At 49.8% G+C, this 27,858-nt stretch overlaps 2 protein-coding genes across 15 annotated transcripts in view; one reads left to right on the top strand and one right to left on the bottom strand.

The window, feature by feature from the left end:
- SLC41A3 (solute carrier family 41 member 3) overlaps positions 1-27,858 on the top strand; it is a 169,510-nt gene that overhangs the window by 140,732 nt on the left and 920 nt on the right. For 10 of the 14 annotated variants that reach the window (XM_080384270.1, XM_080384264.1, XM_080384271.1 and 7 more), the window contains 9 exons: positions 109-216; positions 1,038-1,109; positions 1,921-2,065; positions 4,199-4,345; positions 6,970-7,114; positions 7,835-7,914; positions 9,735-9,869; positions 10,676-10,824; positions 19,444-20,428. In XM_080384270.1, the coding sequence (XP_080240396.1) occupies positions 109-216; positions 1,038-1,109; positions 1,921-2,065; positions 4,199-4,345; positions 6,970-7,114; positions 7,835-7,914; positions 9,735-9,869; positions 10,676-10,824; positions 19,444-19,662 (1,200 nt within the window). In that variant the 3' untranslated portion in view covers positions 19,663-20,428. Of the gene's footprint in view, positions 1-108; positions 217-1,037; positions 1,110-1,920; positions 2,066-4,198; positions 4,346-6,969; positions 7,115-7,834; positions 7,915-9,734; positions 9,870-10,675; positions 10,825-13,247; positions 14,164-17,528; positions 17,815-19,443; positions 20,694-22,503; positions 22,666-27,858 lie in introns of those variants that run through there. The other 4 variants (XR_013927618.1, XR_013927619.1, XM_080384265.1 and 1 more) reach the window with 4 other exon arrangements.
- CHST13 (carbohydrate sulfotransferase 13) overlaps positions 22,465-27,858 on the bottom strand; it is a 32,419-nt gene continuing 27,025 nt past the window's right edge. The window contains exons 2-3 of the mRNA XM_080384277.1: positions 27,321-27,403; positions 22,465-23,785 (exon numbers count right to left, since the gene is read on the bottom strand). Coding sequence (XP_080240403.1) covers positions 22,940-23,785; positions 27,321-27,403 — 929 coding nt within the window. The 3' untranslated portion in view covers positions 22,465-22,939. The remainder of the gene's footprint in view (positions 23,786-27,320; positions 27,404-27,858) is intronic.

Genomic DNA, 27,858 nt, shown 5'->3' with positions numbered 1-27,858 from the left:
AGACACCTTTAGAGGAGGTGGCGAGGTGGGCACCCACCCCCCTTCGAAGCAACAGCATTGGACTGGTCAGTATCACAAACTGAGGTCATTGCCTTTGTTTTCTTCCAGCACTGGGATGTGTTTCGGACAATTACAGAAGTTTTTATCCTGGTTCCTGCCTTGGTTGGCCTGAAGGGTAATCTTGAGATGACGCTGGCATCCAGGCTCTCTACTGCTGTGAGTGTTAACAAGGCAGCGGCGGTGGGGCTGGGGGTGTGTGTCAGGGATGGGGATTACCAGGAGACATCAGGAGATTCTGCATTTATATAACCACACTGTGTGTATGAGACATGCCCTTTTCTGCTAAATAGAAGCTAGTGGTGTGTGAGTGGTGAAATAATGTGTTTGCCCTCATTTTATAACTGGAACTGAGAATTTCCATCTGCACTTTGAAGGTGAATTAATCCCTGGGTAGCCAGTTGCTGATATCTGGGGCCCTGTGACACATGAAGGAGAAAAAGCCAGGGCTCCACAGCTGCCAGATTCAGTACTGGATTGCTTTTCTGTGGGTACTGGGAGACCCAGAGCTTCCCAGAAGCCCTGCCTTGGAGGGAGCAAACCAAGGCTTCTTGAGACCTGCAGTAGCTTCTGCTACTCTGGATTTGATCTCTCCTATCTCCCTAAGCAGTTTTGTTTACTTTGGGCCATTTGTATTGTATTTCTCGGGAGAAATTGGAGCTTAACAGAGAAATCTAGGGGGAATGAAAGAGGAAAAATCGTTTAATTTGTTCAGCTTTTGGTCTGTGTGGGATGGGGTGGATGTGCCTGCTCCACCTTTGGCTGGGTACCCCATAATCCCTCTGCACCTCCATGTGAGCCTCTGATCGCCCTGGGACACGGGGCTGGAGCATGATAGAGATGTGTCCAGAAGGAAGTGCAGGAAAGGCTGGGAGATGCTGACCTCTGGCTTTAGCAGCCCCTTTCCCACAGGGAAACTGCCTTCAGCAGTCACCTGTGCTACAGGAACGGGTTTTCAGCCTGTCTCTCTTGGCTCCTAGGCTAACACAGGACAGATGGATGATGCCCAGAAGCAATGGAAAATGGCCACCTGCAATTTAGCCCTTATCCAGGTGAGTCACTTCAGCTGGGAGAGGAAAAAGGCCCCTTTCTCTTGCTATGCTGCAGCCCAACAGCACCTGTTCCCAGCAGTGCTGGATCCAGAGCTGTTGATTTGGGGCAGGTATTCTCAATAGAGCCAGGCAGAACCAAGGACTTGACCTCTAATAAAGCTCTGTGTGGGCCTGGAGCTTGTAGTTTAGCTGCAAAACACATCTAGACATCCATTGCCTTTTTGGACAAACCGAAATAATGAAAAAAGCTCCTTTTGCAGGGGGAGCTGCAACACAATCCCTGTTTCACAACAGCCCCTAGATAAAGCCTGTCGTTTACTGGTGGTGTTGGGGAATCAACCTTGGGCAGGAGGGGAGAGATGGGACACATGTACCTCTTGTAGCTCTTTCTGCTTGTTAAAATCCAGCAACCAGCCTAGAGGTTGCACATGGCAAGGCCACAGGGCTTGCAGCAAGCGTCTGTGTGCTTTCCCTTATCTCCTTATACAGCTTTCAGCTTGCCAGGAGTGCTGTGTTGATGGGGAGCCCATTTTTGTGTTGACCAGGGCTATTCCTTTGCTGATGGACTCAGCGTCCTTTGCTGAAATGTTATCTGCCCTTTGCAGACCTCCAGAGTTTTTCTCCAAACTCTGTCAGGAATTTTTTTTTATCTAGTGGAGCCTTACAGGGATGCTGCTTAAATACTTCAGCGCTCAGTATCTCTGCAAGGCTTTGCCCTCCTAGCTGCGTGGCAATGCTGTGGTTGCATGGAGCCAGGACTGCTTGGGAGCAGATGTGGGTGATTGCTCACCAGCTGTCTTTTGGCCCCCAGGTCCAGGCTACTGTGGTGGGACTTCTGGCTGCTGTTGCTGCTGTGATCCTGGGAGCCATCTCCAAGGGCTCTGTGGAGCTGAGCCAGGCTGCCGTGCTGTGTGCAAGCAGTGTGACCACGGCCTTTATAGCTGCACTTTCTCTTGGTGAGTTGTTGTGGTTCCTCAGATCAAACATTCAGCGCTCGGGTGCAGAAAAAACTGTCCCTTCTGCCAGGGAGGCTCAGCCAACAACTTTTTGGTCTGGCATAGGGAGGAGGGGTGCAGGGAGCATTAGTCCTATGTCTGTGCTTTCAACCCCTCTGCATCCTGCCTTTGCTTCTCTTCTCCCAGGTTCTGTTGTTCACTGGGCTCTTGGCCTCCACAGCGGCAATCAAAATGTTCCGCTTCGCCTGATACAAAAAATGCCACATGTTGTGCGTGGCTGTACACACGTGCGTGCGCACTTTCTCCATGTGTCTTGGGTGACATGTTAGTCATCTACACTGGCGCATTGCTAGGGGAGAGTGAACTAATGCCGTGCACAACGCAGGATGTTGAGAGTCTGTTAGCAGGCAACTCCAGCCCACGCTCGAGGTGGACTTGGGTCACCCAGTACCCTGCAGAGGGTTGTGGCCAGCCCTGTGCCTCGCCTGCTGTGAGCTCTGAGCCAGGCACTCCTCTCCCCCGGCTATTCCCCTTGCAAGGAAACGTGAGCGGGCGGGCAGGTAGGAGCTGTTCTGTGTCGCCTGCAGAGGATCGGTTTGTAGGTCTGCCATACGAGGGCAGCATGATACCCTGAATAGAGGGAGCTGGCAGAGCTGGACGCAGCAAGTTTTCTAAATGGAAGGGACAAGTTAGAGCAAGTACGTATCCTGAAGCTGGAGTCAGAGGGTGATTGTAGATGCCTTTGATGAAAAACATGGGCTGAAGCAGTTGTTAAAAGAGAAAAACAGCAGCCCAGCTTTCATTAAACTCTTCCCTGCAATCTCCCTGCTCGGAGTATTACAGAGAGGCTTTGTTGCCATACCATCACAGGCTTTCAGCTAGCGTTAGTTTCTTCCCTGGATATGGTCACAGGCGGCCTATGTGTGGGTGTGTGTGATGGGAAGCTGCTATTTTTATGACCAGGGAGGGAAGCAGCATGAACTGTGCTGTGGGGAGGGGAGTGTGGGTGTCTGGGAGGGCTTCTGTGGAGAATGCCATGTTGTGTGAGGCTGTGTTTCAGTATAAGGGATGATGTTGTATCAGGGAAGGTGCACACATGGCATTTCTTAAGGGAGAGCTGATGCTCTTGTGCACGCTCAGCTTTGGTGAGCCTGTGTGAACAGGCACAGAGAGGTTGTGAGCTGGAGGGAACCACCATTTCTCAGGCTTCCTTTGGTGCATCCAGTCAGCCATGGAAGGACTTTGAAGAGATGTCGTGTCTTGTCTCAAGGCTGCCTTCGCTAGTCACATAGCGATGTAGGCTGGCCAGGCAGGGTTTATTCCGGGTGGCTCTTTTACAGGCCTGTGAGAGATCTGATGGCTGAGGGTTTCTCACATGCTCATCAGGGTTTGGGGTTTGTGCTCATTAACTTACCTGGGCAAATAAAACTTACTTCCTCTCTAACAATGCTGAAAAGCAGTTGAATTTTGCAGGTGCAGCTCAGAGGACAGGGGAAGAGAGGTAATGTGGGCCACCTCCATAACACCTTGACTCTGGAGCTGCTCACAGCATCAACACTACCCAGTGCAAATTAAAGCAGCCCCAAAGACTCTGGGAAATGAGGGCTCTGTCTGTTGGCCAGGCTGAAAGGCTAATTCAGGCTACTGTAAGGAAGCTTGCTGCTCCTCGGTGGCTCAAACTCAGAGAAATTTTGGTCTAATATGGAAAATATCATTGTGCTGTGGAATTCAGAGCAGGGGATGGCACCAGGAGGCTGCTGCATGCCTGCTGTGTGCTTATCTGTGAGTGTGCTTCGTGCCTGGTCCTGCTTCAACGCAGCAAAGATTAGGCTGCTCAGGAGGGGAGCTTCTACATTTGAGCTGCCTGCTGGTATCTCCTTTGATCACTGGAATTTGCTTATGTGCCTCTGGGCCATTGGTGCAGTTCATAAGGGCAGAGTCCTGCCCTTCAGGATGGTGAAAGCAAGAGGACAAATTCCTGGGGATGTCCAATCTCCAGCTGCGTGGTGCTGCTATGGGCAATCTACTTCTTGCTTTTCCCAGACCCTGCATCCCTCTGGGAACCAGAACAGCAACTCTGAGGTGAAACGCAGCAGGGTGCATTCTCTGATGCCAGTTCTGTGTCTTCTCTAGGTCTGGTGATGATTGGTGTGATCATCGGAGCAAGGAAAGTTGGGATCAATCCAGACAATGTGGCCACACCCATAGCAGCAAGCCTTGGTGACTTGATAACCCTTTCCCTGCTGGCAGGAATCAGCAGTACGCTCTTCAAATACATAGGTATGGTGTTTAGCAGGGATTTGCAGCTCAGCAAGGGAGGGATGAAATCATGTGGAACTATTGCAGGGCACTTACCCATTTCTGGGGCGTTTCAGAATAGAGGCTGTCATGCCACTTGGGGCAGAAAAATGACCAAAGAGGCTTTTTCCAGGTTCCTTTTTAGTAGCAAATGGGAAGGCAGAGCCTGAGAAACACAACTGGGATTTGTTAAAGAAGTGACCAATGTGTACTTCATAGCTTTGGAACAGAAGGCTGACACATGTGACACTGACTCCATTCCTGCATCTGTTGCTAGTCAAGCGTAACTACTTTCTGTGCATGGGTAATAGCAGCTTCTTCCTTACAAAGCGATTTCAGGGTTTTGGCATTTGTAGAATATGCTTGTATCTTTTCATGTGGAGAGTTGTGGATGAACAAGATATTACCAAATGGGAGGGAAGGAGGCAGTGCTGCATTGTTTTATGCTCACAGGACTGCGAGTAGGAGTTGTGGCTATGGGGTTAGCTGTGCTACTGGTTGGCAAAGACTTGGGCACCTGTTGACGTTGAAAAGCTCAAAACTTGTTGCAGCTTGGTGATACATGCCTAGCTGTTGCTTGTTAAGTGCTAGGCTATTTACCATGAACCTAAGCTAGAACAGAAACAGGAAAATAAAAAGATCCAGCAAACCCAATACCATTTGAAACCCAAACTGTTGCTTCAGACTGTGAGTAGAAGCAGGGAGGCAGCTGTTCTCAGTTTGCGTAACTTGTTCCATATGCCAGCAAATGAGGGAGCGAAAGAGCAGGAGTTGCAGGGAAAGGCCCACAAATCAATTCTGTCCAGTCCTCCTTGAGCTTCAGAGGTGCATTTTTTTTAACAGGCTTTTTCCATGATGCCATCACACCTGTTTCTGTAAAGCTAGTTTGTCTTTCAGTTGCTGTGCCTCTGATAACATCTCCCAGGGAACACATGGCAGAACGTGATAACCTCTATGGTTGTGACCAGAGAGCATTTGTGGTGTTTTCACAGTAGTTTAAATATTCTCCTGAGATGGATATACTCAGAAAATACTCAGCATACAGACACGTAGTCATTGTGAGCATGAAGTAAAGCAGGTAGGAGGAAAGTACTGTTGATGGTGGTTGAACAAATCAGTTTCCCTCCCTAGTGTGTAGTAAGGGACAGGTGATGCTGTGACAACTTCTGGGTCCTACCAAAATGTATTCTTCAAAAATACTGGTGAGTCTGTAAAGTTTGGAGTACTGTGTGCCATCTGATGCAGCACTGCCTCCTTCTGCGGTTTACCCTTTTGCCAATGAAGATTTTCAATTTTTTAAAAATCAACCCTGGTCCTTCCCAGTCCTGCATAATAGAGATGCAAACTGTGCCAGAGGGTTTCAGCTTGCTTATGGGATGTCTGTAAGAGAATGTAGCAGAACTGGAATGTGGAGACTGAAGTCTTATTCATCCTACCAGGAGTCTTTCTGTGGGTTTTGATAAGGTTTGATAGACTCCAGTGCTCTGTCTCTACATTATTTAAGAAGGAATTAATTGTTCAAAACAGCAAAGGGTGGAGGCAGGTGATCCAGTACAGCAGCTAAATCTGTCAACCCATCTGTCCTAAATGACTCCAGGTGGTACAGTGCACTGACCAAACAGCAGCTATTTAGACCCCAGAAGTGGTTGCGTTTGTGTCCACTAAAGCCACACGTAAAGAGTGTACCTCTTTGTGTAAGAGCCCTTGATTTATGGAAGACACTGTCACATCAGTGCTATCTCATCCAGGTAGCCCGAGGCCCTGGCAATGTCATTTTGAAAAATGCACACGTTGAGCCTGCTCTGTCTCCCAGATTACCTGCAAAGTCTGCATTACAACCCACTGCCTTTGGCCCCAACACAGAGACCAGATGGAGAGCTTTGTTGAAGAAGCATTTTTATATCAAAAGGGTTGGCATCATCCCCATTGCTTGAAGGTGTTTCTCATGCTTCTGAGTCATGTTTATTTTCTTTTAGTGCTGCACATCTACTTATTTTTTAATTCCTTTGCTTCTAAAGGTCACTTCAAGGTTATGCCCCTGCTGAATGGAAGAAGTACCTAATGGAAACACATGTAAGCTAGCACAAAAGAAACCCTGGATCTTAGCTGGCTTATATGTGCAAGAGCATTTGTTCCTATAGAGCAGACCAGCTGCTCAACAATTCTGCTAGCTTGCCACCAGAAGTTCCTATTACTTGTTTTAGGTGAAGGCGTGAGGTGTCTGTTGTGTGATACAGCTTGCACACAGGAGATTCCCCTTTGCCCTGCTGTTTGATTAGTACCCTGAAGCCAGAAATTTTGTAACTTTTTGTCTTGCTCGGTAGGAGATGGAATTGGAGACTTGCTCATCTTCAAATATAACTTACTTTGAATCCTGCTGATTTTCAAACACATCCTCTAGCAGTGAGTTTCAGGGATTAATGATGGATTTCTGTGATGGAGTGAGGTGGTTATGTGGGGAGTATCTTGGTTCATGTGATTTTTTCTGCTGACATAACTCAGTCTGAGTGAGAGCCCTGCTACCTTTCTTCCAGACTTCGTGCAATATGATTTTGGCAACCTGTGAAGCCATGGGCATTTAATTTAGGATTTCTTTTCCTTGCTAGATATGAAATACCTTTCTCCTCTCATCTGTGCTGTCTTCATTGTCATGATCCCTCTCTGGGTTGCTATCGCCAAGCAAAGTCCTTCCCTTGCAGAAGTCCTGAAATCTGGATGGCAGCCGGTCATTGTTGCAATGAGCATCAGCAGGTAAACCAAGGAACTGCTCCTGATCCAATCCCATACGTGTCTGCAAGCTGCAGAGAGACCCCACGCTCATTTAGAAAGTCATCAGAAGTGAATCTGGAAGGGACAGCAAAAGGGTATTTGTCCAGTGCTTCTCAGCCATTGGTGGCCCTCCCGTGGGCTGTGAGATAGCAGATAAGGAGCCCCCAAATGACTGGAAAAAGCAAGTCACCATTTTAAGTCTCACTGATACATCCATGCACCATGTGGGTGCAAGCCAGGAAGCTGAACAGGGAGATGATGACCATCACAAATAGACTTCAGCCTCATTTTTATCCAGCTGTAAAGACAGAAGACTAGTGAATGTAGAGTCCGGTAGTCCATTCCCCTTGTGCTACATCTTTCAGGCCCAGCAGAGGTCTGGGAAAGAATTTTTAAAAAGTACTAAGTCCAGTACAGAAGTGTAGCAAAACTTCTGGGGAGGATGGTAAACCTTCCCTGGCTGCTATCAGTTTTGCTCAAGGGTGGACAAGGAGGTCTTCCCAGTCTTATTAGTGCCATTAACAAAAACTGTAAGGCCATGTATTGGTGACAACTGAGCTAGAAAAGGATTAAATTGTGTATAGTCCAGCCCCAGCAATGAGGAAGAAGCAGTAGCTCATCTCAGTGTGCTGTTTTCACGGTGTAGGAATTGCCCTGGGAAGAGATACTGATCCACCCTCATTGCCTGTTCTTTTTTGACAGCATTGGTGGGCTCATCTTGGACAAAACTGTAACAGACCCAAACTTCGAAGGCATGGCAGTTTTCACACCTGTGATTAATGGTAGGTTGGGGGGGTTATATGCATGCTTTTATTTATACCTACCCTTCCTCCCCAAGGGTTATGGTACGCACTGTTGCCCCTACACAGAGGTCTGTGTTCAAGTCCCTGCTCCCTTCATGAGTGGAAGTGAAGCTACTGGTCCCCATTACATCCCTACTTCATATCTGGAAGCATCTCTGGAGCAAAATAGCAGACAGGGCTGAAAAATCCTGGCAGAGCTGTGGGAAAGGTTAATGGCATCTGATAGTTGTCTCTGAGGCCTACATTGACACCTTTACTTTCATAGCATCAAGCCTACTAAGGATGTCACAATAAATCAGTTTTCCCCATCTCTCTCCACTCAGTAATTTAAGCTGTGCAATCATCCCCTATACAGATTGTTGGTAAAGATTTATACATTAGAGACGATGTGTGTGTGTGTATATATATATATAAAAAGGTTATATATATTGATTATATATAGGGATTTTTAATATATATCAACGTCTTTTCTGTGTGTATTTATATTTGTTTAAAGCCTTACAGTACTTTTACATGCACACATGCCAGGACAGACTGTTGGGGATCCTGGCATCGCTGAGGGTCCACTGGGTTTTTTTCTGCTATTGTAACGTTCTTGCAGGGCAGGCCCGTTCCAGGGGAAACCCCCATTCCTAGGGCAGGCTTGGCCTTATGCCACCCTTAAAGCATGGTGTCCTCTTGCAGTGTCAGAGGGTGTCACCCAGCTGGCACCTTACTGAATCTGCATAAAGACAGCCACCTTGGTGACAAACTCTTTCCAGCATGGTTAGCCAAAGGGTCTGATTAGGAAAGTACGTCAACAGCAATTTGAGTTGAACAATGATTGACCCAGACGTCGCTCTGTGGGGGCGGGTGACCTGCTTGGCAGAGCTAGTGGCGGAGTTGCACAGTGCTCTGCGTTTTTGCACAGGTAGCTCTTCACTTTGCATGTGCAGGGGAGTCCTGCAAAGTGTGGCAGTGCACGATTCGGAAAGCTCCCCTCTTGAGCTATGTTGAACTAGTCTTAGTATTTTCATTTTGATTCCACTCTGGCAAATCCTATGTTTAATGATGGAGCATTTCTTTCTTCAAGGAAGGGAAGACATGAGAAGCCTGTAGGATCTGGCTCACCGTTATCTTTTCTGTGGCATTTCTACCCTGCATTTGCAGGGTGGTGAAGGTTTGCTCCATGCATCATCATCCCTCTATTTTCTGCTGGCAAACGTAGCTGCTTTTTCATGTTTCCTAGAATTAATCGGTCTGGAAGGAATTGATTTCCTTTTAATTACCTAACATATTTTGTCTCTGATTCATTCTCATATGATTCCTTCTTATCTAACAAGTGTGTTAGATGCCTTCAGCCAGACATATAATCACTGTCGGTGATGTTTGTTGTCTCTTAAACAATAATGGCTCTCTGGGTGAGTAAATCCAAGAAGTGGCCATGAGCAGCATCTGCCATTGTCGGCACTGCTTTCCCCAGGTGTTGCTCACAGACTGCATCAAACCACGTGTGATTACATCATCCTTAGAGGCCACGTGGCCTTTGCAGCCAGTGCTGGGAAGCAAAGGAAAATGTTTTCAATAAAGCAGTCAGAAGGACATGATCGCTGGAGCCTTCCTGATTTTTAAGAGCTGTTCCGCCAAGTGAATAGCGCAGCATCACCATGACACGTGGGATCAAGTTTTCTCTTTCTCTCACTTTTGCTCTCAGTAAGTGTAAGTGAGTGCAGACTGGCTCATCTTGGGCTAGGTTTTAGACTCACGTTTCCTGTTGCATTGAAGGTGGTTTACAGGTTTACTGTGTTTTGCCCTCATAGGTGTTGGAGGGAATCTGGTTGCCATCCAGGCCAGCCGTATTTCCACATTCCTGCACTTCTGGAGCATGCCTGGAGTTTTGCCATACAAGATGAGGCAGAATTGGCCCAACCCATGCACCACATTCTTCTCATCAGGTAGACCTTGAACCCTAGGTGTCCATGTCTCAAGGCCTGTCATCACAGATAGCTCCTTAATCAAGCCTGGTTGGCGAAGGACTAGGTGGGTTTCAAAGGCAGGACTCCCTTTCCCCTTTACAGAGAAGATACTCAAATCGAAGAGGAAGCATCTTTGCAATGGGCAGCTTGAAAAAAAAAAAAAGCTTGTGGTATACTTGCTCACTGGCATGCAAAGAAACTGACCTTGAGGGAGCACTGAAAAAAGTAATTGAAAAAGAATCTCAGATTTGATCCAATAGAAAGTAATTTTAACCACTGCCAGCTTAGAGCCATCAGCTGTGAACAGAGGGGTGAATACAGCATAACCTTGCTGAAAATCAGCAATTCCTCCATCTTCAGCAATGGGGAAACCTAAGCATCAGCGAAACTGGTCTGTTGTCTTTTTTTGATTGCAGGTTTCTCTTGATTTTCCGTGGTAGGTTGGGAGTTACTGCTAAAACAAACTAAAAACTGGGAAAGTGGGTTGCAGCAAGGCAAAGCAGAAGCAGTGGGAGGCAGAGAGCAGCTGAGAGGAGTGTTTGGAAGAAGTGGAGTGGATCAGCATGGAGCACGTCTTTGGCACATAGTTTCAGTGCTAGACAAAGCTGCTGGGCTGATAACTGCAAATGCTTCAGATTGCTGCATGATCTAGAAAAGGCGTTAGCAATGTGGTTGGTGGGAGGGGACAGCCCCAAGTCTGTGCATTAAAACGTGCAGCTGTGTCCTGTCCTCCCCCCGCTGTCTGCAGACGCCGTCATCACTGTTTCTGTCTCTGTCCTCTACAGAGGTGAATTCCAAGTCAGCCCGAGTCCTGTTCCTCCTGGTTATCCCAGGGCACCTCGTGTTCCTCTACACCATCCATCTGCTGCAGGGAGGCCACACATCTCTGTCCTTCACCTTTGTGATGTTCTATCTGACTGCTGCTTTGCTGCAGGTAAACCCCAAACTCTCATCCAAAAGGAACTTCTCAGATACCATGAAAACAAAGCAGTCTCAAGGCTAAACAGGAATTACGGTAAAATTTCCAACAGCAGCCCATATTTCCAGTCATTTCCATTGCGCATCCTACCGAGCATCATGTATCTTCTATGAATCCAGCAATACTTCACTGACATTGCCAGGGTCTGGTTTCCCACATGAGCATGGCTGCTCTTAAGGGCAAGTGAGGGATCAAGCAGGAGATGAGGAACAAGTTATCATCATCTGCTGAGATGCAGTAAGTGTGCAGAGACACACTTAGCAAGGAGGTACCTCTTGCTGCAGGTGATACCTTGTTTTACCGTGTTCACTCCTTGAGTCTCTAAGCCCTGAGTGTTTCTAGACTGCCACTGGTCATCCCAGTGAGAGGCTATGAACCCCAGCCAGCAGGTTTCCTCACTCATTTTGGAAACCAGTTTCACCTAAATAAGGTGGCGATCTAGGGATCCCCCTGGGCAGGGCCATATGGGTCAAAAGTGAAGAGAAAACCCAGGCCTGTGAAGTTCACCTTCAAAAGTAAAAGTTCTGGGTAGGCAATGGGCAGTTCATCCAATTTGCTTTTGCCTGTTCCCTTTTGCTATTTTGCCTGCTCTGTAAACTTTGTTGTCTCACTCAGAAATGCATGCGGCTGTCGCTTGAACTCACAGAGGCTCTGACTTCACTTGCCCTTTTAAATCAGTGATTCATTAATTTGCAGGGTGAGGTAGCTGACTTTTCGCTTTGCCTTACAAGCAGCCTCGTGTCTGTGGGTGAATTCCTTGCGTGTGTAAACAATCGGTTTTCTTGACCTTTGCACAACCCTAAGTCTGGCAGCACAGCCATAGTTGTAAAGGAAAATATTTATTCTTCTCTTTATGCATTGAGGTAACTCCTCAACCAGAGCCAGACATGAAAATACGTAGAATAAATGACAGTGTAAAGAGCAGAATCCCAGCAACACCACTGACTCTGAAAGATTCCCATGGAGGCCAGCAGAGGAGAATACACTCAGCCTGGTTCTTTCTTCCCCTCCATTATTCTTGAAAAAGGAAGACAGAAAAAAAGAGAGGGAGGAAGTTTGGGTCAGCTGGAGGAAGTCCAAAGAGAAAGATCAGAGGCCTAGAAAACATGACCTCAGAGGAATGATTGAATGGACTGGTGTTAGCTAGTCCGAAGAAGAGAGGCTTGAGAAAAATCTGGTTAACAGCCTTTAAACTACCAAGTTTCAGTAGGGAGGGACAGAATAACATTTTCTCTGTGGTCACTGGGGATGAAACATGAAACCATGGGTTTCAGATGGAAAAAGGCAGAAATATGTTAGACCTTAGGAAGAAGAACAGGAAAAAAAAAAAAAAAAAAAAAGCCATGAGACTGGTTGCTTAGTGTGTGGCATCTCCATCTTTGAGGGTTGTTTAGCATAGGTAACAAATGACTGTCAGAAAAGACGTGGGCATATTTGATCCTATATTGAGGCAGAGGAATGGTCTATATAAAACTTTTGAGTTTCCATCCATCTTTATTTTCTTTGATTCTGTTATTTAATTTGCTTCCCCCATCTCCCCTCCTCCCTCTCCCCCACCCAGCTTTCAGTTTTCACCTTTAGAAATGCCACCTCTGGCTTTGGTTCCTGTTGTGCTGTGGTCTCCCATGGAGGGACCAGAGATGCAGGGTGCAAACTCTCTCTCTCTTAATTCAATTAACTTTAAGTCTTTTAATCTTTAACCAAAGTATTTTTTTCCTCCATCTGTTTATCAGAATCAGGAATGAAATAGGCATTAAAAGAAATCACAACAAAGATTTTAAAACTGTTGAGATTAAAAAAAAAGAAATTATTGCCTTTTTTTAATGTGTCAGTGCTGCTTGGGATGACTTTGATGTAAAAACTGACTCAAACTCCAGTTGTCCACTGAGACTTTTAGGAAAAACAAAGTAGACATGATCTGAATTTCTAATGGAAAAAAAAAGGATGAAAAGAAAAAATTTGGCTACAAAACCTATCCTTTGGGGCTGCCTGCATATTCACAGCAGCCCTGTTTCTGATGGAGTGAATAGGAGCACTGCCATTCATGGCGTGGGAAGTGGGAACTGTACCTTTGGGAGATGCTTTTGGTCTGACCAGACTCCTGTTTTTCGTCACGCAGTGCTAGTGAGCAGTTCAAGCGTGGTCCCCACGCCATGGGCAGTGCCGTGCCCAAGGGCACGCGCCAGCTGCACCCATCCCAGCGCAGCTCCATTCCACACAGAAACAGCCCTTCTTTGGGGAAAGTGTTAGTTCTTGGTGATCCCTGTTAGCTCCGGTACCTTGGCCGTGGCCACATCATTCTGGCTGTGCGCTGAGGGGGGCTGTGCTTTATTACCTTCTTGCTGCCTCACAGCAGGGCCTGTCTTGCCTCTCCTCAGGTGGGAATCCTGCTCTATGTGGCTGACCTAATTGTGCGCCTGATGTGGAGGAAGGCGCTGGATCCGGATAATTTCTCCATCCCCTACCTCACTGCCCTGGGGGATCTCCTGGGCACTGGATTCCTGGCCGTCTGTTTCCGCCTGGTTTGGCTTGTCCACGGTGCAGACATGAATGTGGGGAACTGAAAGACTATGCTCTGCCCCACATCACTCGTGCGACACGGTGCTTTCCTCTGGGACAACAGGGTACTTGGCAATGACTGCTGGGTCACCCAGCTGGATTGGGCCACCCCTGATGCCCCATCTGTCCTTCCTGTCGTGCCTTACAGCTGGGCTCACCCACCCCGAGGAATCAGCACCCACAAGTGAGCCAGCCACTCACAGCCAGTGCCTGCTGCTCACACCTGCACCTGGCAAACAAGGCATTAAAGGAGCATTTGGGTCATTTCTAACGAATAAGTGGTTTTGATCAGTTTCAGTCCCTAGCACTGACACAGCCTGCAAGGCCACTCCAAAGCCTGCTGAGGTCACCACATCTGATCCTGCAAGCGGATGCTGCAACCCCTTCGTCGGACTCTTGACTTTCCATCAAACAAAATTCTTCATCTGCCTCCCTTTACTCTCCTGTCGCATCCCTGGAGGAGAAAAGCAGCAACCACGTCTTTAAACTTGTCTCCTCTCCATCACTCAGACGCTCAGGATCTGACACAGTGAGCTTCTCGCTGGCTTGCACCCAGTAGGAGGTTGTCTGGAGATACCACCTACCTGCCCTGGCAGCATCACTGTTGTCTGACCAACAGGCTGGGTTAATTGTATTTTGGGGGTAGGAAGGTTTGTTTTTAAGGTTTATGAAACATCCAGTAGACAAAATGTTTATAGAAATACACACACAAATAAAGTGGTTAAAAAAAGGTAACACTGTGGATTTGGGGGTTGTTTTTTCTTGCCACAGCTCTGCCTGCTTCTAGTTCAGGTGGAACTTCATCTGTTCAGGGTTGGACAACACAATTTTAAGAGAGCTTCAGGAAAAACAGTGTTTCCTAACCAAGAGCAGCATTTTGCAGCCCACATGTTTCAGGTTAGAATTAAAGTCCATTCTCTCTCCCACAGCTGTCATCCACTCTTTAACAATTGCTCTGTGATGAGTCTAGAATCTGTGTGTGCATAAGGATCGTGTTGGGCTGGGTGAGGATCTGGCAAATGAGCAAGGTCCTTGCTCCAGGATGGCTATCTTGTGTTAGCAGGAACATGTTTGGGAGGCTTGTGGGGCTGGAAGCAGCCAATTCTTACTGAAATCGAAGCAGTAGGGTCCTGCAGATAAGATGCCCAAGAGTCAGGAGTTGAAAACATGGATCAAACCTTTGAAAATTGCCACCAGGCCTCTGCTTAAATAATAATCTGCCTTGTTACGTGTTGGAGGAGGAAAAGGGGGAGGTCAAGTCCCCCAGCCTGCTGGGGGAACAAGATGCCTTGTTCAAGGACCTGCTGGCTTTTAAACAATTAAATTTGAGCTGTGTTGGGCCCACTGGCCTTGGGTGTTTCTTTGCTTCCAGCGCTGCTCTGATCGCCCAGAGCTGCTGCAAGGCTGAGGCCCCTGTGCGGGACCAACACATGGCTGAAGGTCCCTAACAGCAAAAGCTGTTCAGCCCTGGGCTGCTGGCCGTGGGGAAAAAAGAAGAGTCCCTGGGGAAAAAAAATGCTGTCGCCTCCCCCCCTCCAAGCCTCCTTTTCTTGTTACGGAGGATATGTTAGCCCACGCTGGTTGGTCTGGAGACTGTGTGCACGCCAGCTTCATGGTGGGGGAAATTTCAGCATTCAAGGCACATGCTCCCCCTGTCTTGGGCCTTGCTGCTTTATCTCTCGCTGCAGCCTGTGTGCTGTCAGCTCTGCTGGCTGCGCTGCCGTCGGCCCCGAGCACCCACGTGTGATAACTGCAGCAGCAGCAGCTGAGGGGGGAAAGCAAAGCAAGCATCTGACTGCTGCATTAGGAGATGTGTACATATATATTTTAATAACCTGAGCTTAGCATTTTATTTTGTAAACCTTTATTAGCTCCTTTATTATTGGCACTGGCTTGAGCAGTCCTGGCAAATAACTCCTCCTGCATCAACACTGCCTTTTCTCTTCCTTGCTGCATGTCTCTGCTGCCTTGGAGAGGTTCTCTGCAGACCTTGATGCTTCTGCTGCTAGTGTGAAAGGCTGGTTCTAAGGCCAAGCTGCTGAGGACGGCCCAAGTCCTCTGCAGGGTCCCAGACATGTGAAACTCTTAATAGCACAGTTTTGCCCCTGCTCCCTCCGGTCCCCCAAAAGCTCCAGGCTGGAGGGCTGGTACAGACTACAAAGGACCCCAGTCACTCTCCTCCAGCATCAATTCCCAGTGCCCAACATGAGGCTGCTCCTCTGCCATGTGACCGCAACAAAACCCTGGCACTGGTGTGTCCCTTCATCAGGGGATTTCTGGGCAGAGCTTGGCTTGTTCTGGTTGTTAGTGTTGACAGAGGATGCGGATGGGAACACGTAATAGATGCCATCTGTGTCCTACTTGTGGGATCCAGCTGGGCTGGGTGACCTATGCTGCACCTGGCCTGCACTGGGCTTGAGGGTTCCCCCCTTGCAGGAGGCGTCGAGGCTGTGAGCTGATGTGGGGAGGTTACAAAGGGCACAGCGAGACGTGATGTTCTCCAGGGTACCCCTTGGTGGGCAGCCAAGCATCAGCCTCGTGCCCGTGCACTTAGTGCAGGGAATGCACTTAAGACTGAAAATTGCTTCCAGCCTCAAGAGAAATGATATAACCAAAGGAAATGGTTTCAATAAAAGAGGATTTTCTCCCCCTTCTTTTAAGGGCAGCGAAAGGCTAGTTATTTGGCTGTTCAGCCTGTTTACTCTTTCTCTTTCTTCCTTTTCTTTCTTTCCCTGTGCAAATGAGAAAGGGCCTTTGCTAACAAAGGTTATATGTAACCCTGGAGCACGGCTTAGATCAGCGTTCATGTAACTCCATCTGAACCTGCTCCTCCAAGAAAGCACCCCCAGCCCTTCCAGCGCGGGGGCTGTGTGGGCAGCACTGCTGCCTGGCACCGGCTGCCTCGGTGGCCCTGAGCAGGGCGAGAAGCCACTGCCTTGTCCAGGCATCATCCCCCTTCCCTTAAAAGCAGAGATTTGGTGCTTAAATGCCTGCAGGAACCTCAGCTTTTAAGAGCTTTCAGTACATCACAGCTGGCCCTACCAGCTTGTATGCTCGCTGCGGTATCGCATCGGAGTGAGTTTTTGGGGAGGGGGTTGCTTTCCTCCCTTTTCCTTCACAAAATTCACATGGCTTCAGAGCAAACCTGTGTGGGTAGCAGAGCCCAGGTAGGGTGTGGGCGTTTCCTAGTGATTTCTGGGTTTAACCTAACCAGCAGGGAAGTCACTGCCAGGGGTGGGCCTGGCTTTGCGCTGAGTCCGTCATGACTGTGCCCAGCTTTTCACGGGGCTGTAGCCTCCCTGCCAGTCACCAGCACCTCCGTTTGAGCTGATGGTGACTTTTATTTGTATTTAGTCCTCACAGCTGCCAAATAAGAACATCTTTAAAAAGGAAGAGATGGCAGAAGAGAGCTCCTTTCTTGCTGCTCCTCAGTCTGTGGTTGCTGACCTGCCCATTTGGGCTCAGCACTTGTCCTGGACTGAGAAACCCATCAAATGCTACGAGATCCCAGCCAAAGGCTTACCTTGTTTTAATCTCTAGAGGGAATAAAGGCAAATGTGGAGTGTCAGCAGAAGAATGAGACTGGCTGGTTTTGAAGAAAGCAGAAACCTAAAAAAAAGTGCTTTGTGCTGGATCTTCTAAGCCCTGTGCAGCCATCAGCCAGCTGATCTAGGCTATAGTAGGAGGGAGTGAAAAAGATGTTTTTATATTTTTTTTAATCTCCCTTGGTTTTGCTTTGACATTGTATTAGCTGTGCAGCTGAGGCTTACTCCTAAGATCAGCTACTCGTTGTCCCCGAATAAACTACATCTCAGGTTGACGTCAGTGTTGTGGGAAGGGGGCTGAGGAAGGGCGTTGGAGTTTGGGAGCGGGTGGGTGCCTGCCCTGCCCCACCACAAGGCTGGGGGGTGGCTGCTGGGACCTCGGGGAGATCCCAGCCGCATCGGGGAGGAGGGTCAGTCAGGGGCTCCCTCATTCCTGGGTGCAAAAGGGTTTCTCTTTGCGAGCAAAGAAGGGGCTATCACCAGCTGTAGAGAGAGATGGGAGCAGGGGTTTGTTTTCGGGGATAGTCACAGCATTTATTCCCTGCTCCACCCCAGCTTCCACTTGCTGCCTCCATCCTAATAGAGTATTTTTCCAGAAACTCTTTGTGTGAGATGCAGCATCCTTACCAAGGACAAATGAAGTGCCAGCCAGCAAACACAAGCAAGTCTGAAAAGCCTCCTTGAAGTGAGACACCACTTCCAAAGACATACTTGAAAACACTTAATGTTGTTTTTTTTTTTGCCTTCAATGGAAGTGTATTTAATCCTCCAGCTGGTAAACAACCCAATCTGTGGTACACAGCAAGCTCTGGAAGGAAACCTCCCTATCACTGAAGCTCAGGTTTGTTCCACTGGAAGGAGAAACTCAACAGCTTCACATGGGTCACCAGGGATGGGGCCAGCAGCTCCATAGCAAGAAATACCCACAGCACAGGCAACGTGCCTGCCGTGCTCCAAAGGCTGGAGCACGCAGAGCTGTTAGGTGGCACTTGGAGGGAGGGCTGGCTTGCCATTAGCTGCTAAGCCACGTTGATCAGTGGCAAAGCTTAACACTGCGGGAAGGGAAGGTCCTCTCCTTTTCATGTTGGGGGGTATGTTTGTATTTATAACAAAACCGATTATGTACACACTCACATATGTAGACATAAATAAACCAAATGGCTATGAAGTATTATGCTCATATACAAATATAACTCAACATATAACACGTATGATCGTAAATGCTGTTTAATTCTTGTGATACATACTTTATACAGATATACATATTACATATAATGCAATAGCATTATCAACTGTATTTCAATTATTTGCAATAATTCTATTATACATTATAATATAATCATTATTTACATTGTATATGTGTGCACACACGGACATATCAAAGTAAGGCTGTTCTTGTGGTTTTTGCATCCACAGTGTCCTGACCGCTCCCCAGCAGCTCTCAAGCCTCGGGCCAAATCCCAGAACCAACCTGGCTCGCTCGGAGCCGTTTGTCCCCAAGGTCTGCAGCCTGTCTGAGGCCAGGATGGGACCCCCCATGGTATCAGCAGCCTTTAAGGGGGCTGGGGGATATGGCTACCATGGTCCTTGCTACACTGAGGCCGGGGCTGGCACTTGCCCCCAAGCATGCCCATGGTACACTCGCCCCATCCCGGCTGAGTGACACAGGCACTCTGCAGCTCAGAAGTCTGAGTGGTACTTCATGTGGCAGTAGCCATGCTTTGTTTCTTTAATGATTTATTTTTAATAGGCACTTGATCAGGGGGGAGATGAGGCAGGGAGGGTTTAAATAGAGTATGCAAGGTTATTCCTTCCCTGAGGCTGAGCTGTGTACAATTGTCGTGTCTAACTTGGGATTTTTCTGTTTGTCTTTGGGCTCCTGTTGCCAAGCCAGGGTGACCTTGGCAGGGCTGGCCATGGTGGCTGTCCCTTAGCTGCCCCAGTTCTCCTGCTGCAACCTATCACTGCCGAAGTGGTATTGGGGACTCCAGCATGGGCAGAAAATGGTGCTGCAGTAAGATGAGGTGCAATGCCTGGCCCCAGGCTCCCCAGCAGATGAGCTGCTTAATTATGGGATAGGCAACTAATTGCAGCCACACCTCGCTCAGGTGCCTCTGCTCCTTTTGGCAGGGTCAGTGCACTTAACAGTGCTGCAGGGACGCCCCTGTGCTCTCACCTGGCTGCTTTGGCAGCCACCAGCATCCTCGGCTTTGCTATGGGACATCCCCTTCTTGCTCCCAGCACACCCCAGCTGCGGGAGCTCAGTGTGGGGCTATGGGGGGTAACGGCCACACTTACCCCTAGGCACCAGCCCTGCAGGGACGGTTTATTTCCCTTCAGAAATACCACGTTGAAGATATTTTTTTTTTTGGCAGCATAAGGCTTGTATTTAAGGGCACCCGAAAAAGGCCATGCGCAGGTGGAAATGCCCCTGCTGCCCTCGGGGTTACTGCTTTGCTCTTTCTTCCAGGTGACAGCAGCTGAGCTCGTTCCTGGTGTGATGGCTGGTCCTGTCTTCGCCTCGCTGGTTACAGGGCTGCCTGAGAAGAGTCTTCACCTCCACTTGTCATCAAACCTTGGCCAAAATGCAGCGTGGTACGTGGTGTGTAGTCCCACAGGCCAGCCGCACCAAAGCCCCTTGCCACCAAGACAGACACATCCCACAGGGCTGCATTTTGGTCCTGTTTGAGATCGTGGCAGTGCGTTTGTGCCCTTCAACACCAGACTACTGTCTTCTGCTTGGAAATGCTCCCCGCTCACAGCAGGGTGCTGGGGCAGGGCTATGGGGATGCTGCCCAGTTCCGTGCCCTAGGGGACAGCCCCCAGCCCCCTGGCATCTCCTTACATTCTGTTTCGTGCTTCTGTGGCACATCAGGCACTGCCACGTTCCCAGTTCCAAGTAGAAGACAAAACCAAATCTAGTTATACTTTAGAGGTGGCCTGGACTACCTTGCAATCTTCCCCTCTAGCAAGGAAAAGGGGTGCAGTAAACAGCTAAAAGACCCACAGACAGCTGGGAGCCCTCCAGAGCACCCGGAGAGGGACAGGAAATTAAAACCTTGTAGTTGGGATCACCAGTCACACGGTGTCCTCATAACTCCGTTTGGCTCCAGCCCTGCAGCGTTTCTGGGGGGGGGGGGAGCCGGGGCTGCCCAGCGCGGGGGACCCGCACCCCCGGCCCGGCCCTGCGGGGCTTCGGCACGGGCAGAGCGGGTGGCCCGGAGCGCCAGCCCGGCTGGAGGCGGCTGCTGCTGAAAGACGGTGGCCGCTTTCTGTCTGCACGGGCAGGTTTTGCTTTGGAGAGCGGTGTTTTGGCAGGGGGAAAGCCAAGGGTATGACCTAAATGGGTTGGATTGTGGCTGTTGCTTTGTTTGTTGTGTTTTTGGTTGGTTGGTTGTTTTGTTGGGGTTTTGTTTTTTTGTTGTTGTTTTTTTGTTTTTTTGTTTTTTTGTTTTTTTTTTCAGAAAAAGCCCAGAGGTGGTTATTTCGAAAGGTCCTACATGATCCAAAAGGCGCCTTGTTACAGACCAAATCTCAGCAGGGTATTGCCCGCAGCAGACAGTGGCTGAGGCTGGAGGGCAGCATTCATTCCCTGCGTGTGTGGCTTCGCTGTTGTCTGGGGCAGTGGGTCAGGTCTGGTGAGGATGCCGGGGGACAGGCTGTGGATCAAACCGCCATCACAGCCGGGACCAGCTCCAAATCGCCACCACTGCAGCAAAGGTTAGAAACCAGCTGGCTGAAAGACAAAGCCCAGAGCATGCCATTCCCTCGCTTTCACACCAAAGAGAGCCCAAAAGGGCTCCCAGCCTGCCAGGTATTGCCTAAACACCCACACACAGCACAACACAGGGAGAGTCGTGTGTACCTGTCTCCTTCCCATTCGCTGTGCCATCAGCTTTTAACAGCTACCTGTAGGGAATAGTATTCAGGAAAAGAAAAAGAAATCCATGCAAAACCCCATCCTTTTGTGACTCTGAATCTGATCCCAAATTATGATTCATGACCAAAAGCAATGAAAAGGGCTTGTGGTGACTTGAAGAATGATTTTTCCAAGCAGAGGTACTGCTAAGCGGGGAATGTGAGACTCCTGAGAAAGCAGGAGGAATGCACTCCGAGCCTGAACGCTGCAGATGAAATCTGTTGCATCATATAATCTGGTTTTGTGCTTTGAGTTTCAGCTAGACGGGGAGATGCTCAGATAGCACCAGAAAGGCCATTTCCACGAGATCTCCAGTTCAGATTGGGAGAATCAGTCAGACTGCCAGGTTCACCGGCAATTTTATTTACTTTCCTTTTTCACTGCTTTGCTAAACCCAATCTCTAAACAAAGCAACCAAAGTGGGAGTGTCAGCACAGAGATGCCAGTCAGAGGCAGAGAGGAAAAAGGCTGAGATATAACAGCTGAAAGTTGTTAGATGAAAACATTATTTTTTAAAAGAGCCTGAGAGCACTGGGATTTTATAAAACCTCCCATTGTATTGCACTAATAAGTCAAGTGTTTGCAGCCAAGCCAGCAGACACACTCTACAGCATCTATTACTGGCGTGTTTATTTACAAAGGCAGCCACCGAGCCAAAGCTGAACAGAAAAGAGGAAAGGCTGAATTATGGTTTTAAAGAAATACAGCTCCTTGGACTGGTTTTAATTTAAAACCCTAGGACTCGCTTTGTCATTTTCTTTTGTGTTTTGCCCCCTCCTCCCCATTTCTTCTTCAAGGAATGAATTGTCCAAAGCCAGACAGGCAAAGGGATATTTTCCTCTAGGTGTCTCTGTCCCCATTTTTATTCTCAATGTCTTCTCTGTCCTCCCCTCCCCCCCTTTCTCTGGTCTTCCCAGTCCAGCATTGCCTCTTCATTACCGTAGTGCTCTCCCACATCCCAGCACAGCGCTCCCCGAAGCACTTTATAACCCAAACCTGCCCCGGCACCTTTCTGCATCCCCAGTGCGATGGGCCGCCCTGTGTGGGAGGCACCGGCTACACACAGGAGCAGCACATGGCAGGGGACGAGAAGCCATCGCTGCCAGCTCAGTGGGGCCACGGGCAGGACACCATGGATAACGTGATTCACCTGAGCAGACACCTGCACCCGTGCTGTACATACCCCTTTGCAAAACAGTTATCACTTGCTTTTAAAAAACAGGAGGTGTGGGGCCTGGATTTGTTGGGCTTGACCAGAAATCCAGAGACGCGCACACCCACACCGGTGCTGAGTGCTCTGCTATTGCAGTTCAGGAGAAGGCACTGTGCCTCTGTCAGCCCAGACCTGCTCCTCTCTCCCTCTCTTCGGAGCATTTTGCATGTCAGCTGAAAGCATGTGGAAGGAGAGGAACAAAAAAAACCCCTCCGGGCTTTGTCATGGAGAAATATGTGGTCACAGTAACGCACCACAGCCTTCCCCAGCAATGGGGGACGGTGTGGGAAGCTGGGGGAGGATGGAGGAGAACAGGGCAAAAAGAAAAAGTGGGAGCGATTTTAAATGAAAGGAAAAACTTACATTAAATTATTGCTTTATTTCTGGTTCTATGCAAGTCTCTGACATGCTCCACCCTGCCCCCCCAAGATGCCATGTCCACCCTCGAACAGCCCAGTAAGGAGGAGAAAGACCTGAAGGGATCCTGCCCGAAAAAGGAGCCTTCCCAAGACTTGGATCTACAGAGGAGCCTCTTAGTTAAAATAAAGTCCCCAGCCAAGGTAAGCCCTCCTTCCAGCGTCTGGTCCCACCACCATCCCCTGTAGATGTCGAAGGGTGAGAGGGAAAGGGAAGGAAAAGCTCCAGCCCCAGTGTTTTGAGAGATGTCCTCCCTCCAGACCACGCCCGAACAAGGCATCAGGATGTAGAGCAGACGGTAATGGCGAGAGCACGGGACAGAAGTCAACCAAGGGATGAGCACAGGGTGGGAGGAGAGGAACTGTGGCAAGGTGAGAGTTACCCAGCTCTCCCTCACCTCTCCCCCCAGCCCCTACCTCATCGGATGCGGAGGTACGAGGGGATGGAGTAATTGAAGAGCAAGTAGTCCATTTTGTATAAATTAAAGAGTCTCCTTTGGTAGAAAGGGCTGATGTCGTGGAAGAACTGGGCCGTCATGTCGTCTGTCGTCCTGGTGGTCTTGGATGAAGATGGGAACTTGATGCTCGTGTCGGCCCCAACCAGCTGGAGGATGTAGTTGGCATCTTCAGCCAAGGTCTCATACTTGCCCACCACATCGTAGTGGACGATGCAGGGATGGCAGAGGGAGTGCACCCGCTCCCAGTGCTCATTGAAGGGCTCCTCCCGCTGCGTCCGTGGATCCAGCAGGTAGTAGACAAACTCCTCAAAGCGCACATCGTCCCCGCGCTCCAGGGCCTTGTCGCTGGGCTCCTGCCGGTGCCGCCGGATGATCTTGGTCCCGTAGCGCTTGTGGAAAGCTGTGTTGTAGCTGCGGGTAAACTTATTGCGGTACGCTGAGACCAGGCGCTCAAAGGGCTCCCGCACGAAGATGAACTTGAGGTAGCTGCGCAGGCGGTGGTTGATCTCAGGGACGCTGTACTCGGAGAGGGTGCGCAGGTTGGACGAGACGTGGGCCTCGTTGGCAGGGATTTCCAGTGGGTCCCGGTATTTGCCTTGCCCCGTCAAGACCATCATCACCCGCTTCCAGTTAGTGCAGGCCACTTTGGGCACGTAGCAGTAGAGCAGCCCATGGGTGTCATCCACCACCAAGTGCCGCAAGTCATCCGGCCGCAGGAGACGCCGCTTGCGGGTGTAACGGTTGCAGATGTTGCTCAACAGCTCCCGTCTCTGCTGGTGAACTGCCTGCAGCGATGACTGCTCAAACTGGGGAGGAAAAAAAGGGAGATGGTCACCAGCTTGCCCAAGCTGATTGTGGCCAACACACAGCCATTGGCCCACAACTGTCCTCATTCCCGCCCCTTTCCCGGGTTCGGCAGCCACCCATATGGGATTTTTGAGGACAGTGTTGACTTTGAGCACAACTTGATTTGGTGCATTTAATCCTTGGACCTGCTGGGGGAAAAAAAAAGAACAAAATGTGATGAGGAGACAAGTCAAAGGGGGTGAGGGAAGAGCAGGCGGTGCAGGGAGGGTCAATAACGGAGTACTTGGTACAGCACCCCACACACACTGAGCTAAGGTGCTGCCCTTTGCACCGGTCTAGGGGGGCAGGCATGGTCTGACCCCTCCAGTGCCAAACAGTGCAGCCCCTTTGCTGGCGCAGGGCCTCGCACACCTCCCAGCTGTGACGGGCATCGCTGCACCGTGCCGATGCCTACAGCCATGGGCTTGCTGCAAACACTGCAGCCAAGAAGCAGAAACGTGGCACACAAGCATGGGCATGCTCGATGAAAACGGCATGGCTGTGCTGCCAAGGAAAGGCAAAGGGAGATGGGTGGAGGAAAACGGTCTCTAGCACCGATGGTTGGACCCTGGGGAGCAGCGGGGGAGCTGGAGGTGAGGTGGGGTGGAGAGGAGCGAGGTGCTGCTGGAGGTGGTGGTGAGGCCCTTCCTGCAGGCTTTAGGTTCCTTGTCCCGAGGGACTTCTTCCACACGCGCCAGTCCAATGCCTCACCTCTGGTCACAGTCTCCTTTGTCCACAGGGATGAGGAGCCCGCACACATTCCTTTTTCTTTATCCCTTTTGACCCTTGCACCAACGCCTGCTGCATTGGCTTCCCAGGAGCTCAGGGCCCACCGCAACCCCTGCCCCAGCTGAACCCCCCCTCCTCCAGATTTGGGGATGTGACCTTTCCTGTCACAGTTTTCACTGGAAATCCCAAAGTGTCATTAAAATGTCTGGGGAAGGAAACCATTTCCAGGAACTCAGAAGAGGAAGGTCCCTTCTTCCTCCTGCCCACTCCCTCCCTGCTTTGCTCACAGGGGTTGGAGGTTTTGCGTTCAGCCCCGGTGTCATTGCTGGGAACCTCCAACAGCCTCATCCGGGCCACGACCACTAACGGCTTCGCTGCCTGTCTGCTGGCGCGGGCAGCTCTGCCCCACGGAGCTGCTGCTCTAATGCAATGCAGGACTGTCATGTCGCAAGACAGTGGTGGCTTCCCCTTTGGGGTTGTGAAGCCAGTCCTGCCGGCATCGCGGGGCTCCACAGCAAACGTCTCTGCAGCCTGCAGCGACGTGGCAACCTCAAGATGAAGGACAAGGGCAGGACACCTCCTTGGTCCCTACCTCCTTGCTGCTGACAGCTGTCAGTGCTCAGGCATGCTGAAGGACACCCTTTGCCAAGCTTCAGACGCACCCTCACCCCTCCCCAGGGGGCCCATAAGGGGTTTTGGGGGGCACCAGAGCCTGGGAGAGGCAATGTTGTGGAGATGAGGGTTTGTGAAGCTCCTGCCATGAGCTGGGATACTGAGACAAACTGCCCATCCCATGGGTGATCCAGCAGACTCATCACCTTCAGAGAGGTGTTAACATCTGGATAAAAAGCTCCTCCTGCAAGGGATGAACCACACTCAGACCCTTTTCGATCTCATTTCCACAAAAGAAATAACCTTGTCTAGGTCACGTTAGTCACCACTTTCTCCAGGAACCTAAATGGGCAGTAACCTGAGACAAGGGCAGGAGAAAGCATCCCATCCTTGCTCCTTCCAAGAGGGAGATGAGAAAGGAAAATGTTCAGATGGAGGAAATGCAGGTCAACAGGCTCCTAACTGCCACCCAGATATGACTTTGACGTTGTTGGCTACTTGGATATGAAGACAACATAGCACCTAGGCAGGTGATAATCCCAGCTGAAGAGGCATTCTCATGGTACACCTCCCTGCGACACAGCCAAACCTTTCAGCAGAAATTTCTTTAGTTCAGAGGCTCCCCATCACCTTTTAAAACGGGAAACCCTTTTTGCAAGTGCTTAAAAAACCAAAAGAGGCATTTTAATAATGTGATTTTTTTTCAGGTGTTTTTCGTTGCACTTGCATAATGCAAAACTATTGGACCAGAAAGACAGACAGACAGACACTGTCTGCAGGCATGGCAACAAATAAATGTGACTACTTTTCAACAGCCGCCCACTGGAATAAGTGCAGTTATTTCAGAGCAAAATTGCTCCCTTAATTTCCTTCTCTTTAAAAGCTAGAGAAATTAAGTAGCTCTTCTAAGGAAATAACACCATGACATTCCAGCAGCATTAGGGTTTGCCGGCATCGTGGCCAAGGAAGTCCACATTTGCAATTTTTCCCAGAGCAAATGTAATTTGGCTGCTTATAGACATAAAAGCATCAACCTAGACAGTAAAAAAAAAGAGCGCTGTGTGTGGAAAGGAGATGTGGCTCTGGCTGCAGTGGGCAGCCGACAGGCCGTGGGGCGGCAGCGGGGCTGGCAGCCAGCTGCAGAGACCACCAGCATTGCCCTCTGCTTCTTGGGGGCTGCAGAAGATGACTGCCTGATGGACGTGGGGAGATGCAAGGCACATTTGGTGGCTGGGGCATGTGGCTGTGGCCCAGCCCATTGCACCAGTTGGAGGGTGGCTTCCTGCAGGGAAATTGTGGGCGAGGATCCCTCTGCAAAGACACGTCTGTCTGCACGGGTCCCACCCAGGGGGGAAACGCAGTAGAAGGAAACAAAACACACCTTTGGCAGCTTCAACTGCAAACCCTCAAGCTCCCATTCAGCTGCTAAGAGCAAGTGGGACACCTTCCCTAATGCCAGGTCACTGATGCTGGCGGGGCTCAAAGCCCTGGGGGCTGGTGAGGGCGAGAGCTCCCTGCCTCAAGCAGTGACTGCGGCTTGTCCTCCAGCAGACCCCTGCATGGGTCATGAACCCACCAAGCCCACCTGGAGGCAAGTGTTTCCTTGCCCGGACTGTGCCTGGCTGCCCCTTTTTCAGCAGGTGTAGCTGGCACAGCCCAGGGTGATGGAGAGGACTGAGATGTCCCAGGATTATAAACTCCTCGTGGCTGGGTCCAGCTTTATATATGTGTATATATATATATATATATATGCACATACATATGTGTGTGTGCGTAGCACCCAACACAGAAGCATCTATCAATTATTAGCTCAGAAAGTGCAGCAATGATGCTCTTGCCCTGCTATGATGGCCCAAGCTGGCTTGGAAATCCTCAGAGAGTGAAATCTCCTGGGTTTCCCAGCTATGGCTCGGCCCCCCAGCAATAAAACCGTTTGTCCAAGTACCAGCAAGGGCCATAAGCAGTTTTTTATCAGCAATTGCTCCCCAAAGCAGCGTGGTCTCTTCTTTTGGACATGGCCAGAAGTTCAGGCACAGAGACCTTGGGGGTGGTTGGAGACAGCACGAAGCCCCACACGCTGGAGGGGTGGAAGGTCAGCCCCCAGCGCCCCGCTCCCTCTTCACCCCCTCCATCTCCCTCTCCCTGTCCCCTTACCTGGTCACTCTCATACAAGGCCTGGAGCGGGCTGCGACCGGCCTTCCCCTGCCAGGTGGATCTCATAACCCCATCTTCTGTGGCTGGAAAAGGAGCAAGAAAGATCAGAGGGGCCGGGAGGGGCTGCTTCCCTCACCCTCTCTGGAGATGCTCAAGTTGGGATGAGGCAACATTCCCCCAAGAAGAGACAAATCTGTTTGGCTCTGGGAGAAGATGCTCACGCAATGTGTGTCCCTCTCTCTCATTTTTTACCAAAACCTGCAGTTAGAGTTTGAAAGGTCCAGAATTAACCTTTAAACAAATAAAAGACCATAAACAAAGATAACAGCTTGTTGCACTTTCAAGAGCAACTGGAAACAGTTTGATCCATGTGCATTTGGGAAATGCCACTGTGTGCAGGCTGCATTGGTGGGGTAATGACCCAGGAGGCAACAGGACCCTGACCAGCATCGCTGCAGCCCCGTGAGGGGTGAGACAGCATCTATGCTTGGCAGAGATAAGGGGCAGATCCAGCACGGGCAGCTCTGCGCTGAGCCCC

This window comes from Falco punctatus (assembly GCF_963210335.1).
Source record: "Falco punctatus genome assembly, chromosome: 4".
Taxonomy (NCBI): Eukaryota; Metazoa; Chordata; class Aves; order Falconiformes; family Falconidae; genus Falco; species Falco punctatus.
This window is presented reverse-complemented; position numbering and strand designations above follow the sequence as displayed.